The 14444-nt window shown below is 61.5% G+C and overlaps 2 protein-coding genes across 6 annotated transcripts; one reads left to right on the top strand and one right to left on the bottom strand.

The window, feature by feature from the left end:
* The first annotated feature begins 464 nt into the window (after positions 1–464).
* LOC128783227 (uncharacterized) lies at positions 465–6249 on the top strand. Its single transcript, XM_053933869.1, has 14 exons — positions 465–1087; positions 1555–1619; positions 2064–2212; positions 2535–2682; positions 2928–3115; positions 3203–3340; positions 3616–3730; positions 3904–4044; positions 4239–4415; positions 4549–4704; positions 4864–4965; positions 5212–5314; positions 5587–5643; positions 5931–6249. Exons 1-14 carry the CDS (start codon positions 967–969, stop codon positions 6128–6130), a joined length of 1860 nt encoding a protein of 619 aa, XP_053789844.1. The 5' UTR covers positions 465–966; the 3' UTR covers positions 6131–6249.
* LOC128783230 (serine/threonine-protein kinase pim-1-like) lies at positions 4724–13299 on the bottom strand. Of its 5 annotated transcripts, none has more exons than XR_008429044.1 (7): positions 11307–13292; positions 11125–11175; positions 10554–10920; positions 9730–9909; positions 9325–9474; positions 8218–9134; positions 4724–4914 (listed from the first exon to the last, which is right to left on the bottom strand). XR_008429044.1 is itself a non-coding variant. In XM_053933870.1 (6 exons), exons 1-5 carry the CDS (start codon positions 11862–11864, stop codon positions 9368–9370), a joined length of 1263 nt encoding a protein of 420 aa, XP_053789845.1. In that variant the 5' UTR covers positions 11865–13293; the 3' UTR covers positions 9142–9242; positions 9325–9367. The 5 variants fall into 5 exon arrangements, 1 of the variants encoding a protein (XP_053789845.1); XR_008429043.1 differs by lacking the exon at positions 4724–4914 and adding an exon at positions 7722–7934; XR_008429047.1 differs by lacking the exons at positions 4724–4914; positions 9730–9909 and adding an exon at positions 7722–7934 and having other exon boundaries at positions 11307–13299.
* Between the last annotated feature and the right edge of the window lie 1145 nt (positions 13300–14444).

Raw genomic sequence — 14444 nt, forward strand, 5'->3', positions numbered from 1 at the left:
GTGGCAGGTCTGCTTGGGCAGGGACTCTGCCACACCTGCTGATGTCAGCGCTCCCCGGGCCCCAGGGGTCAGAGCAGCATTGGTGCCCTGGCCCACACGTTCCTTGTCTGTGTCACACCCGCGGGTTTAGGATGGCCACCAGCCGGGACGTGTCCCAAGGAGGCCGTGCCAGCTTCTGTGGAAGGCCCCGTGGCCTTCCCAGCACAGCTGCGTCGGCAGCCCTGGGGGCTCCTTCTGCTGCCCTGAGCCCGCAGAGCAGGGCAGCGCTTGCTGATGGTTTCAGCCATTCCTAAAGACCCTGTTGGGCTGTCTTAGACACTTGGGGTGAGGAATTCCTTCCAACCTGGGCCACTTTGGGTGGGTCGGGGGCGGCCCCAGGGCAGGGGGCAGTGTGTGCAGGGGCCCTTTGTGACATGGTGCTGCGTGGTCACCGTGTCATGGAACGGGACAGCATGTCCAAGGGCCCTTTGTGACACAGGGTGACATAGGAGCTGGCGGTGACAAGACCACGCCAGAGTGCTTGGAGCACGCGACGGGACAGGACGGGACAGAGCGGTGCCGTGAGGAGCCCCCGCACAGCGCACTCGTTCGTGTCTGACCCGGAGCTTTTCCCAGGCGTTATTCCTGCAGCTGACCTCGAGGCCAGACCACAGGACTTGGTGACCTGTGGCCTTTCTGAGGCTTCTTTTCTGCAGGTGCCCTTGAGGGCAGACTGTGGGACTTGGTGCCCCGGAGGCATCTCCCATCCCTGCCACCGGTGCCCTCGAGGCCTGACCACAATCCTTGACAGGAGTCTCCTGTCCTTGTGGCAGGAGCCCTCGAGACCAGAGTGCAGGACTTGCTGTCCTGTAGCCTTCCTGAGGCTTCTCTCCTGAAGGTGCCTTCCAGGCACGACTGCAGGACTTGCTGACTCGGAGCTTTTCCGAGGCATCTCTCCTGCAACTCGCCACAAATCCAGTCACTGCCATGGAGCAGAGATCCCTGAGAGGGCCCAAGCTGGCCTGGGTGCAGGAGGAGGAAGAAGGCCCTGGAGCTGCCCCAATAGTGGAGATCAAAGAGGTGGTGCGGTTGAAGACTCTACAGGAGGGTGAGTGGCAGAGCTGGGCTTAGGGTTGGTGCCTGCAGCCAGCTTGGCACCATGGCATCCCATCCCACTGCATCCCATCCCATGGCATCCCATCCCATCCCATCCCATGGCATCCCATCCCATGGCATCCCATGGCATCCCATGGCATCCCATGGCATCCCATCCCATGGCATCCCATCCCATGGCATCCCATGGCATCCCATCCCATCCCATGGCATCCCATCCCATCCCATCCCATCCCATCCCATCCCATCCCATCCCATCCCATCCCATCCCATCCCATCCCATCCCCTGGGGACATGCCCACGGACAGGACAGAAGAGGGGCCGGGCAGACACCCCGCAGCGGCCGTGCTCCATCCCCTGGGGCATCCCGGGGCTGTCCCTGCCTGGGGAGCTCAGGGCTGGGCTGTGTTCTCCGGCCTCTCCCGCAGCCCCTCAGCTCTGGCTGCGCTCGCTCTTTGCCAGATGCAGCCGTGGACCGCACACAAGAGCAGGACCCCGCCCGTGGCCTCTTCCGCAGAACAGTGGAGGTACCTGCAGCCATCCCCACCTGGGCTGGGCCTGCTGTCACCGCTCAGCCAAGCACTGTGCTTGGAGCATTCCGTGGAACACCCCTGGCTTCCTGCCCTTCTCCTACACCTGGTTTGCAAATTCATCAAGAGGATTCAGGAGGAAGAGACCAGCACCATGGGCAAAGGGCTCAGAGCATATTCACACACCTTCAAAACCAAGACCTGTGCTGCCCTGCTGGATATGCTCATAGAGGGCGGGTTTTGCAATCCAAAGCAAATAAGCAGCCTATGGTTTGAGGGTTTGATCCTCCCAGGAATTGCTTGGCCTCCCAAGCCACACCTGCGGGTCACTGGAAGCCTTTGAGGCCATGGCAGTGTGGTGGGAAGGGAAGCACTTCTCTGGGGAAGCCGGGGACATTCCTCCCTCTGGCAGCTTTCCAAGTCTCCCCGTGCCTTCTCCAGGTGCCTGCCATGGTGAGGTACATCCACCAGTGGCTCATGGACAATCAGTTTGCTGAGCAGAGACTGAACAGGGCCCTCCTGGATCTCACTGAAGAACAGCCTGCCAATGTAGTAATGACACTCCTGTGTGTGGCCCCATCCTGTGACAGGTATGGGGCCACCTGCCCAGAGGGCTCAGGGCTCCCCAGCCCATCAGCCTGTACAGCCTGTGCCAGGTGTCTGACCAACAGAGAGTCCCCAGGGCCCTCTGGCTGCTCCCTTTGCCAGCCCTGGCACCTCAGCCCCCGAGCCTGCTGCCATGCTCCCTCGCTGCCCCTCGGGGGCCTGTCCCCACAGGCCTGGGCTGCCTGGGTGCTGCTGGCGAGGGGCAGTGGGCAGAGGCAGAGCCGGCAGCCAGCTCAGGTCCCCGCTGCTGCCCAGGCCACGGTGCTGTGTCCCAGACCCCCCTGAGACAGAGCTCTAACCCCGCAGAGCTGCTTTCACCATGTGGAAGAGCATCATGTGCTCGCCCAGGACTGCCGAGCCAGTGCAGCTGATGCTCCTCGATGTGCTGGGGAGTTGGCCAGAGCACAGCACGTTCACCTCTGATGGGGACAAAACGGGTGTCTTTGTCCTGGCTGTGAGTTTCTGCAACTGGCCTTTGCTGGTCCCAAGGCCACCTGCCCAGCAGCTCTCCATCCTCCTTGCCCCACTGCATCTCCCTGCCTCAGGCGCTGGGCTGAAACCTGGCCTCGGGGCAGCTTCAGGGGCACCAGGCCCGCTGCTCCCCCTGCGTCTCTCCGGGCCTCTCCCTCCCGTGCTCGGGCCCTGCCACACGGACACCTCGGCACTGAGCGCTGTCTCGGGGGGCTTTGTCCTTTGCAGGCAACTGTGGTGATGTGGAAGATCCTCCAGGTGCCCTGTGTCCCACAGATGGTGACGGTGTATTTCCCCCACCTACTTGTGCATCTGCTCTTCCAAGTGTTCTTCAGCACTCTGGATATGCCAGAGGAGGTCGATACCTTCTGGAAGGGATGCCAGCAGCAATACGGCCTTGCCACCAGCCCCAACAGGTACTCCATCCCACTCCTCTGTCCCTGCCACATCCCTGGGCAGGAGCCAGTGCTCCCAGTGTTACCTGGGCTTTGCTCTGCACGCAGGTTTGCAGTGCGGACCCTGAAGTCCCTGCTCTGCCAAATGGAGCACGAGGATGTGGTGCTGGCAATGGAACGCAAGCGTGGCTGGGACACGCTGCTGTGTGCTGACACCCACCACTATGCCGTGGGTCTGCTGGCCAGGTGAGACCCCCTTCTCCCCGCTGCCTCTGACATTTGTGCTCTGTGCCCAGGGTGCCCCACACAGTCCCAGTGGTCGTGGGCCAGAGGGCCTTGTCACCGAGGCACAGCCAAGCAGACTGGAAAAGGCTGGCAGAGGAGGGTACCCACAAGGAGCTGCCTCCCAAATAGCCCAGGGCCCCTTGCAGGATGCTGGGGAAAGACCAGACCTCTGTCAGTCTGTCCTGGGAGAGGTTTGTCCCCCGGCCCAAAGTCTTGGTTACTTTTTCTCCTGCCAGGGAGATATCCCGTGTCTCCATCCCCTTGTGCTCCCGGATCGCTCGCTACCTGCTCCAGCTGCTCAGCACACTGGAGCCACGCTGGGAGCTGCCCGCCCTGGCCTTCCTCGTGGAGGTGAGCCTGATGGCCAGCGCTGCCTCGCTCAGCTGCCTCCCAGCTCTCTGCCCTCTCGTAGCCACAGCTGCCTGGGACGGGTGCCCGCGCCCTGTGCTGCTGCCTGGGCCCAGCCCTGTGCGGTTCCGGGCTCCTGCCGGCCGGGTCCCCTGTCACTGCCCTGTGCCTTTCAGGTCCTCGAGTGCCTGAACTTGAGTGGAGGCAGTGCTAACAGAGTCCTGCAAATCTTGTCAAGGCACCTGCACAGCAAGTGCAGGGACAGGCGTCGCCTGGCGCTCAGGGCCTTTCTCAAGCTCATTGACAATCCCTCAATGGTGAGAAGGGGGCAGCGGCTGAGGCTGCACTCGGGAATGCAGTCGCTTGGGCTTTGCTGGGCTTTAGGCACTGGGGCAGCTGCTCCCAGCTCTCCTGCCTCCTGCTTCAGCTGCCCAAGTGCCCCGGAACAGCCCTTTGGCCTCTAGGCCCTGCGGCAGCAGGATGGCGTTTCACAAACTTGTGTTCCGCACAGAGTGAAAAAATGTGGAGCCTGACTGAAAGTCTTGTGGAGCTCCTGTGCGACGCAGATGGAGAGATAGTTAGCATGGCTGTCATGCTCCTCAGCTTTATCTCCCGGGACAAGGACATGCTGATAGCCAGCTCCATTGCACTGCGGCTGGTTGAGGCGCTCCTGCCACTCTTTGACCACGTAAGGCTCGCTGCCTCCAGCCACAGCCACTGGCTGCTGCCCGGACACTTTGTGGCCTGTGGATTTCCAGGCCTGAGACAAGCTGAGCCCCGTGCAGCCGATGCTCAGGTCTATTTTTCTTTCTTTCATACAGGACAATAGCCAGGTGCAGCTGCTCTCCATCCTGCTCTTCCAAAGATTGGTGTCTCTTCCACTGGAAAAGAACAAAAAGGCCCTGAAGACACACGCGCGCCAGAGTCTGCTGCCACTCTTCTTCCACTGCCATGACGAGGATGGGCGTGTGGCACAGGTGAGGACTCGTGGGCTGCTGCTGTCCCCCTGGGAGACGGCTCAGCTGCCTCCTGCCCTGGCGCCTGCTGGGCTGCAGCCTCCTCCAGGCCTTGGCACAGGGACACAGGTCCTGCGCCCTGGGCTGTGGGGCCATCTCCGCGTCTCTGCTGCTCTCCAGGCTTCTCAGGAAACGCTGCTTTGTGTGGCCCAGTTCCTCAAGAGGAGGGATCTGGAAAAAGTGGTGAATAACAAGAAGCTGTGGAAGTTCACCGAGTGCCTGGTAAGGATGGTCTGGAAGTGCCAGCCTCAGGCTGGAGAATCCCCCTGAGCGCGGTGCTCAGTGTGCGGGGCTGGCAGCTGTGCCCCTGCCCGCTGCTGCAGCCAGAGGCGGCGCGGGCTCTTCTCCAGGCTCCTGTGGGCCCGAGCTCACGGCGGTGCGGGCAGGGGAGGCCGGGGCTGGGCGCAGGGAGTGCCCGGTCCAGGGGCTGAGCCCGCGCCAAGCCTTCCCTCCTGCCGCTCTCTCCAGCTGGCAGACGACAGCAGCAGAGCGGCCGAGCACCTGCGCCAGGCCATGCCCTACCTGGAGAGCCCAGAGGAGCCCCTGCGAGAGGCGGCCATCAGGTTCCTGGGTGAGCCGCGAGCCCGGGCTCCCTCCCCGCCCCGCCGCAGCTCGGCCCCAGCCCCGCCTGCTGCTCCGGCAGCGCCATCCGGGCCCGGCGGGGTGGAGCCCCGGCTGGCCTGGGCGCTGCTGCCGCCCTCTCGCAGCCGTGCCCTTGGGCGGCAGCGTGCGGCAAGGGCCCGGCTGAGCCCTGCCGGGCCAGGAGGCCGTGTGGCCACAGGGCTGGCAGCGCCGCTGGCAGGGAGCTGTGCCGCTGGGCCGTGACAGGCTCTGTGTTGGCAGGGATGGCCGGGCGGCAGCTGAGGGGGAAGAAGGAAGAGCTCCAGCTCATCTGTGAGGGTGAGTGAGGGCAGAGGGCTGTCAGCGGGGGCTGGCGGGGGAGCTGCAAGCCGTGCCCCGGCTGCGCAGGGCTCTGCTCCCTGTGCGGACGAGGGGCGGCGTGGGCAGAGCACACGGAGATTTCAGGGCCACCTGGGGGATTCGTGGCCAGCAGCTTCGGGCTGATCCCGTTGGTCCCTGCTCCCTGCTGGCCATGGCCGGAACCGGCTGGGATGGCCCTGGCAGGGAGGTCTCCTCGGGTCCCCTCAGATCCGGGATCTGACCATGGCTCTGTTGCTCTCTTTCAGCCCTTGAAGGCACGGCAAATGACATCAGCGTCGCCGTTGGAAGCCTGGCAATTCAAACGTTGTACATCCTCCAGGCAGTAGAGAGAGCTGGATATTCCCTCTTGGACAGCCTGCATGATCAGCTCCGCAGGGCATGGAGGACACGGCCTCGTCTGTTGGGGCTCGGCTGGCTGCGCTGCCGGAGCTGTGCAGAGTGCTGATCCCAGAGGCTCTGTCTGCTGGGGCCACCTGAGCCAGCCGGAATGTTTAATTTCTTCAAGATTGTTCTTTCGTTCTTTTTGCTATTCTGTAGGATATAAATATAGGATGTGTTCTAATAGACAGACTCCCAGGATCTTTCTTTTGCTGCCCAGGCTCTGCAGGGCATAGGGGAAGAGGGAGCAAAGGGTGCCTGGGCTCAGCAAGCTGCCCAGGCACGTGCAGGCTTGCAGGGAAAATGGCCAGAAGCCCCTTGGCCTTTGGTGGTTCTGCTGAAGCCTTTGTGCTGCCAACAGAGCTGGTGGGCAGGGGCCGGAGTTCCAGGGATCCCTGTGTGACCGGTGCCTGGAGATGGCCACAAGCCCTGTCCCAGGCAGGAACCGCCATCTGTGTCCTCCTGCCCGTGTGTTGCTGGCTGCATTGCTGAGGGCTCCGAGGTGCCTCTGGATGGGGCTCCTCGGGAGCTCCTGTGGGGCTGCGGCGCTGCTGCCGGGCAGGTTGGCCGGGCTGAGGGAGACCCTGAGGGGATGGGGCCACCAAGGGATGAGGGGCTGCGAAAGCCCTGACAGGACAAGGCAGTGGGAAGGCACGGGGGGGTGTGGGAGGCAGTGGGTAACGTTGGCTCGAGAAGGAAAGTGGGTTGGAGCCAAAGAGGCCACTCAGCCCAATGTTCATGGGGCAAACAGAGAGCGTTTGTGCTCAAGCCCTTCCTTCTAAAGGGCCTTTGAAAAAGCCAGTCTGGATAATTTCACTGCGCCCCTTCAGATTCTGGCCTGTGAAATGCCTGCAGCCTTGGGAGAGATGTGATGGGCGAGGCCCCTGTCAGTCAAAGCAGGGGCTGGTCCATTCAGCCAGTACAAGGCAGCCTGCACTGTGACACACGGCAACAGAGTGCCAGGCACAGCTGCGGGTGCTCCCCATGAACCTCAGCTCTGGGACCACTGTCTGCCCCAAGCTTCAGGGCTGCAGTGGGAGCTGGGCTCTGCCCTGGGGCCATCCTGCAGGGACAGCTGCAAACAGGGAGCATTCCCTTGCCACCAAGAGCCAAGCCAGGGCTGCAGGGCAGCTGCTCCAGCCCGGACGGCACTGTTGGGTGCTGCGCTCTGGGGCTGGGGCTCCCCGCACAGGGGACTGGACTGGTGTGCCAGAGGAGACAGAGAAGCTGCAGCTTCAGCCTAACTGAGGTGGGTGCATGGGCTGGGAAGAGTGGGGAGGCCCAAGGGGATTCACAGAGCTCACGCTGCTGAAAGGACAAGGAAAAGGGAGTGGGAGCTCAGCAGTGAGGAGAGCGGAGGGCTGGAGAGCAGCTCTGAATGCCACTAAAATCCAACCAGACCTCTGAGACATTGCTGCTCCTCAGCCAGTGTCAGGATGAGTCCCTAAGCTGGGGGCTCAGCCTTCCTCGTGGTGAGGCACATCAAGGAAGGCAACAGTGTGATGGAGACTGCCACGGGCTGGGAACTCACTGGGGGAAAAGAGGGAGCAGTTGGGAAGTAAAATGCAGGTGGGGGAGAGAACTGTTCACAGAAGGGCTGAGCTACAGCTTGAGCAAGCTGAAAAATGGCATTTGGGGTCATCCCAGACTGATTTCATTTCAGAAGCTATTGAACAAATTTAATTTTTGGGTGGTGGCATGTTTTCCCTTGGAGGTGTGCACTCTGCAAACTTGAGCTGTGTTGCTGAAATGCTCAAGCAAGTCTGTGCTGCAGGTCACACCATTTCTTCTTTGGCTGATTGGGGCCCGGTGCTGAGCTCCAGCAGAGCCCTGGCAGAGCCCAGAGCAGCCTCAGCACCCGCAGAGCCTGGCTGCAAGGAGAGAAACCAGAAAGTGCCCCTCAGCTGAAGGCTCCTGTCCCCTTGTCCCAGCTGCCCGCAGTGCCCAGGCCATGCTGGCCGTGCCCAGAGCGGTGCCCAGAGCTGCCCATCACTGCTGCCTTTGGCAGCAGAGCAGGAGGGCAGGACATGTGCCCAGCCTGCAGCCAGCCACGGCACATCCAGCCCTCAGCAGCTGCCCAGAGCAGGATGCTCCTGTGCTCGCTGCCATCTCCCCAAAGCTCTGATCCCACCATGCTAAGCAGATGGGACCCACCTGACGCCATCCACCGCTGGAAGAAAAGCTGGTCCCAAACGATGTCCTCAGCCTTCTCCAAGGGCACGGCCCATCCACGCTGCAGCTGCTCCCAAGCACTTCCCCATCCAGACTGGACCCCACCTAGAACGCTTCCTCTAGAAAAACACACAACAAATTATTGAAAGTAGATTACAGACAAAAAGGGGAAACAAGAAAAAAGGTCAAAAATCATGTCTCTGTCTGGGGCTTGAGGAAGGCCCAAGCCCTGCATGCCAGGGAAAAACCCACTCACGGGTGAAGGAAGCCCAGGCTTTCTCCCTTCCCCCTGCACTGCCCCCCAAAATAAGAGTGATCCCAAAGCAAACAAGGGCAGGGGAGCAGCCCAAGCCCTTCCTTGCCTGCAAAGCAAAGCAGCCCCTGCACAGGTTCTGGAGTCCCACCTCTGCTCCCACCATGGAGGTTGGTTTGTGTCGGGTTGGCTGCCCCAGCCCCAGCCCCAGCCCGGGGCACGGTGGGTGGTGGGGGCTGTTGGCAGGGCCAGGAGCCCACTCCCATTTCGTACCCACCCCAGCCCATGCCCCGAGCCCTGCCAAAAGCAGCTGGGCAGCCGACTGAAGGATCAGCTGCACCCGCCCCAGCAAAGGGGGAACCTTTGGTTCCCGGCCAGGCTGTGCAATGCCCAAATCTGGGAACATCCCCTGCGTGTGGACTCATCTGCAAATTCCCTGTGGAGCCTGGCTTTGGAGAAGGTGCCAGAATCAAAGTGATGTCATCTTCAGCCTGCCGGTGACCAGGTGGAGCAAGAGGTTGTCATCCTTGATGTCGTCCTCGCTGTCTCCAGCAGCAGCAGCCCCACCTGCTACAGCTTCTCCAGGGGCTCCTTCTCCTTCCCTGGGGCTGAGACCAGGCTGTCAGGGTTCTGCCCAGGGCCCCAGCTGTCAGGGAACCAAGGACAAGCAGAACCAGCTCGGATGGTGGCCACCAGTGCTGGGCAGAGCAGCTCAGCTCCAGCATAAGGGCTGCGTGTTCCCATCTGATGAGCCCTGGGCAGTGACACAGGCAGCACAAAAAAGTCTGGGTTCCTGTGCTTCTGATTGCCAATGCGTGTGTGGGGCTGTAACTTACCAGGGCCCTGCATCAGAGTGTGCCTGTGGCTCTTTCCCTTCCTCTAGGGCAGATGAACGTCCTGCATCCAGGGATCACACAACAGCTCTTCTAACGAGGGCCTTTCCATGTCCAGCATGGATAAACACCTCCTGATCAGATCTTGGCACTCTGGGCAGAGAAACCAGAACCCACCGGTCAGTTGGAGAAGGCTCCTGTTGGCTTTGCCCCACTATTCCTGTGCCCAGGCCATGCTGGATGTGCTCAGAGCTGGGCCTAAACTTTCCCATCAATTCCCAGTTGTGGAGGAGAGCAGGAGAGCAGGACATGTGCCCCCTCCTCAGCAGCTGCCAGAGCGGGATGCTCACGAGCTGCTGCTGTCTCCCAGCACTGGTATTGCCCCTGTGGCCAGAGATGAGGATCCACCTTGAGAGAGCCGTTGTGGCAGCGAGAGCTGATGGTCCCAGCTGATGTTCTGGCACCCCCTGAAAGGGTGCTCCCCGCAGACCATCTGGTGCAGCACGATGCCCAGGGACCAGACAGTAGCTGGCTTGCCGTAGTACCAGCCAAAATGCATCCATTCCGGGGGGCTGTATGACCGTGTTCCTATGGAATAGAGATGGGCTTCAGCAGGGGGATGCTGCTGCTCCCAGAGCCTGGCCCCAGCATCCCTGGGCATGCGGGGGCTGCCCCAGTGGCACACGGGGTGACCGCTGCCCTCTGGCCAGCACCTGGGCCTTGTGTACAGACTTGGGGTTGGAAAAGAAGCCACAGATGCTGGAAGAGGGCAGCAGGAGCCCTGGCAAGGCCCAACCATGACAAGGAAAAACCCACTCAGTGCTGGGGAAAACCATGCCTTCATCCTCCCTGCCTGCATTGCCCCAAAGAACATTATGAATCCAAAGCAAACCAGGTGAGTGGAGCAGTCCAAGCCCTTTCTCACCTGCACACCAAACCAGCTGGGGCACAGGTTCTGCCCCCCCCCTCTCTGCTACCCCCACCCACGGGTGTTTTTGTTGGGCTGGCTGCCCCAGCCCCAGCCCCAGCCCTGGGCAGAGTGGTGGGCAAAGGCTGCCAGCAGGGCTGGAAGCTGGCTCCCCACCCAGCCCTGCTGAAACGCAACTCGGCTGAAATCTCAGTGCCATCAAGGGCAGCAAAAGGGACAATCCCCGATGCCACACCCAGCTTGGGCTAGGAGATGTTGGGCCATGAGATACCGGGACCGGGAGCACAGCCCTGTGTGGACTCACCTGCAAAGTGAGTGTAGGCTGTGTCTTGCAGGTAGGTGCCACAGCCAAAGTCGATCAATTTAGCCTCCCCAGTGGCCAGGTCAACCAGGATGTTCCGTGGTTTGATGTCCCTGTGCAGGACCCCGCAGCTGGTGCAGTGCCGCACGGCCTCCAGCACCTGGCGGAACAGCTCCCGCGCCACCTCCTCGGACAGGAACCCCCGTGCCCGAATGAAATGGTGCAGGTCCTGAGACCGCTTTGGGCGCTCCAGCACCATCACGATGTCGTTGGGGAGCTCAAGCCACTCCAGCAGCTGGACGACACCGGGGAAGCCAGTGGACACCTTGGCCAGCAGCACCACCTCCAGGGGTGCGCTGGTGCCGTCGGGCTGCGGGAGGAGCACGATGCCGTCAGTGGGGCTGAGGCCGTGCCGGGGCTCGGGAAGCCCTCGCCCAGCCCGGGATGCTCTGCGCCCTGCGCTGGCCCCACGCCCGCTCTCCCTCGAGGCGTCCCGGCGGCTTCCACCCTGCCGGGCCCCGGCTCATCCCCGCCCGGCACGCCCCGGCTTCTCCCGCTGGCCCCGCGCACTCACCAGCTCGCCCCAGTGCAGGACGCGGTTCCGTGGCACCCTTTTGATGGCCACCTGCAAGCCAAGAGAAGCAGCGGGCTCAGCTCGCCGCCCGCCCTGCCCAGCCCCATCCTCCTCCTCCTCCTCCTCCTCCTGTTCCTCCTCCGCCCCCTCCTCCTGCTCCCGCCGCCGTTCCCGCCGCTCACCGGGGCGCCGTCCGAGAGCCGCGTGGCCGCGAAGACGCTGCCGAAGCCGCCGCGGCCCAGCAGCGAACCCAGCCGGTACTGCTCCTGCAGGCCCGGCTGCGCCTCGCCTGCCGGCGGGACGCGGCTGTCAGCGCTCGGCCCGGGGCCAGGAGCGGCCCCCGAGCGCCCCTCAAGCTCCCCGGGCCGGCCATCCCCAGGCGTTCGCTCCTGGCAACGGGACAGCGGCGGCTCGGGGCCGGCGGCCGCGCTGCCGAGCGGCGGAGCTCGGGCCGGGGAAGCCGCAGCGGAGGCGGCGGCAGCGGCTGCGCCGCCTGTGTCCTCCACGGGGCCCGGGAGGAGCCGGGGCCGGCGCCGGGGCCGGGGCCGGGCTCGGGCCAGGCGGAGCCAAAGGGAGGCGATGCCGCCCCAGCCCCAGGCACTGATGCCCGCCCAGCAGCGCCAGCGCCAGCACGGCCAGAGCCGGGCGGGGGCGAGACGGCGGCGGGACGGCCGGGGCCGGGGACGGGACAGCCCCGCCCGGGGCCGGGGGCGGGCCGGGGGCATGGCCCGGCCGGGCATGGGGAGAGAGAGACCGGGAGAGGAGGGGACAGCGGGAACGGGAGAGCGGGAGAGGCTGCGGGACAGCGGGAGAGGGAGAGGAGGAGCAAGAGGGGCTCCACAAAGTTGCTGCTTTCGCTGCTCTGTCTGCTGCTGCTGCTGCTGCCGCTGCTGCCGCTGCAACTGAAGCTCCGGGGCCGTTTGTCCCCGTGTCCGTTTGTCCGTTGCCCGCTCGCCCCCGCGCCCAGCCCTGCGCTCCCCGGGGGCAGCCCCTGAGCCTGTCCAAACACGGGAACTTTGCCCTGTTCAGCCCAAACCCAGAGTCTGGACTCCTGCACAGGGGCAGAGAAATCCCCTCGCTCGCTGCTGTGCATTGTCCCTGCTGAGGATCAAACCCTGTCGGGGCACATTCCCTGGCTGGAGGATTCCCTGGCCCTGGCCCTGCTCTTAAGGGTCCAGCACTGCTTCCAGCAACAATGGGAAGGCAAACTGTGTGCAGCTCATGGTATTTTCGAGTGTCTAGAGCTCGCTAAGTCACCCATCTTAGAGGTGAGATGCACTTGGAATTCATGGCATGGAGAAGTAGTGCAAGATGGAAAAGGGGAGCAGAGAAATAAATAGAGGAAAACATCTTAGATTGTTTCTTTTAATTTTCATTTCATTTCTTAAAAGCTGTTTCAGTTTTCCAGGAATCTTCTCCACAGTGATGTCTGCTCTTCTCAAGAACCTTTCCTGGAGAATGAGGTCGAGCTCCTGTCACAAGAGGTGCCACCAGCTGCAGCTTCTCTTGGCTTTCCACACCGTGTGTGCAGCAGGACTCCTGCAGCCAAGCAGGCCAAAGGTTTGGAGAACTTGACAGCTTGTTCTTTCTTTTCCTGCTGAGCTGGGGACTTGTGCCACTGGTGAGGTTTTCATTGGGACTGTTCCAGCCTTGGAAAACAGGAGGTGGAACCAGGACTTGTTAGGAAATACAAGCCTGACTGAATTCAGAGAAAGAACCTCCAGAGCCTGCAGCCAGAAATGGAGAGGTGTGTGATAATGATTTCCACATCTCCATGGACACCTGGAAAGTGATCTAGAAGATGAAAATGGGCTGACAGAGGGAGTTTGTTTCTGTGTGCAGTTTGGTGATTCTACATCTCCTGCGCTGGTATAAATCAAGAGCACAGTCAGTTCATGATAAGCACCAGAACAAGCTGGACCTCTGAGAGTAGGTGACAGAAAGAATTTGAAAAGGAGAAATGCAGGGAATGACTTGGTGGACATTGTCTGGAAGAAGGGTAATTTTTTCTAATTCTTTCTAGTCCATTGCTTCTGCTTTTATCCTTCTTACAAGGCCATTTGCACCCCAGAATCTTCATGAAATGAGAACCCTGAGCTTCTGGAATTGCCTGAAAGGTGTTCTGCAAGGACACTCAGGGTGAAACAGAAAGCAAATAAATTAAATTTTGAAGCAATTGTATTAAACAAAAACCAATTCTTAAGCAGAGATTGATTTCACTCCCCCAGACCAACCAGCATGGGCAAATCTCAGGCTCGGCATGGAGCAGTGACCTTGAGGGCTGTCCCCACTGCAGGGAGGAATCTCCACAGCCCCCAAGAAGGGAAATGTCAGGAGAGGCTGCCATTAAAGTTTGGGACAGGGCATTTCTAGTCTGAAGTGCTGCCCTGTGGGTCAGATGTGCCCCGGCTGGGCCAGCTCAGCAGCTCTGCAGAAGCTCTCAGTGGTGTCACTTGGTTGTTCCTTTCTCTGGGGATTTTCCAGCTCTGACACAGCTTCAGCTCCCTCTGAGGATGTGGAACTTAGGGATGGAGGAGTCAGGCTGGTTTCAGCATTATTCACCCCAAAAGCAGCATGACCCCCCCTCCTTCATTTCCCACTGGGGGCTTTGCAAACAGGGCCTTGCTGGAGTTGTTTGAGCCCAGTGCAGGCAGAGCCTCCTGCTCCAGCAGGAACTGCCTTTCCTGTGCCAGGAGCAGGGCAGGTCCCGCTGCAGGAAAAGCCCCAGGCCAGCCCCAGCCCAGGGAAGGCCTCGGGCACAAGGGCAGAGTGCCGTGCTGGGAGCTGTGCCAGGGAGAGCCTGAGGCACCAAAGGCACCTTGGCAGCAGCAGCTGCTCGCAGGGCATGGCCAGAAGCCTCCCTTGGCAAGCCGGCCTGGTGGCCAGCACTGCAGAGCTGCTGCCTCAGGGCTCATTTCTGGCTGGGCTCTGCCCCAGCCCACAGAGTGTGACCTCAGCCCCGACTCTGTCACGGCCCTTGTGCCTGAGCCCTGCAAAGCCCAAAGGTCACCTGTGCCACCCTGGCTCTGCCAGCCCTTGGGGCAGGGGGAGGAAAGGCAGAGAAGGGGCCGGGTTTGGCTGTGGGATGTGGGGTCCAGCAGAGACAATGAGGAGTCAAGGGAGCATTTCAAGATCTGCTAATCATGATGCCTGTGACAAAAAGTCTGAGTTTCCTGTCACAAAATCACTCTGGGTAGCACTGACAAAAAAAGCAGAGAGCCAGACCAACCCTTGGTATCCCTCCATTTCCAGTTGCACAGGGAAATGTAGAAAAAATTAGAGATGCTGAAATGAAACTGAAGTCTTCAAAAAAGGCCACT

This window comes from Vidua chalybeata, unplaced genomic scaffold (genome assembly GCF_026979565.1).
Source record: "Vidua chalybeata isolate OUT-0048 unplaced genomic scaffold, bVidCha1 merged haplotype W_reject_6, whole genome shotgun sequence".
NCBI classification, from domain to species: Eukaryota; Metazoa; Chordata; class Aves; order Passeriformes; family Viduidae; genus Vidua; species Vidua chalybeata.

Excerpts from the sequence above, each read along its gene's own strand:
- LOC128783230 (XM_053933870.1), bottom strand. The coding sequence starts at position 11,864 with ATGCCCGGCCGGGCCATGCCCCCGGCCCGCCCCCGGCCCCGGGCGGGG. Across the intron at positions 9,910-10,553 it reads AGCCTACACTCACTTTGCAG|GAACACGGTCATACAGCCCC; the intron begins GTGAGTCCACAC and ends TCTATTCCATAG. Across the intron at positions 9,475-9,729 it reads GCCACAACGGCTCTCTCAAG|AGTGCCAAGATCTGATCAGG; the intron begins GTGGATCCTCAT and ends TTCTCTGCCCAG.
- LOC128783227 (XM_053933869.1), top strand. The coding sequence starts at position 967 with ATGGAGCAGAGATCCCTGAGAGGGCCCAAGCTGGCCTGGGTGCAGGAG. Across the intron at positions 1,088-1,554 it reads GTTGAAGACTCTACAGGAGG|ATGCAGCCGTGGACCGCACA; the intron begins GTGAGTGGCAGA and ends GCTCTTTGCCAG. Across the intron at positions 3,731-3,903 it reads CCCTGGCCTTCCTCGTGGAG|GTCCTCGAGTGCCTGAACTT; the intron begins GTGAGCCTGATG and ends TGTGCCTTTCAG.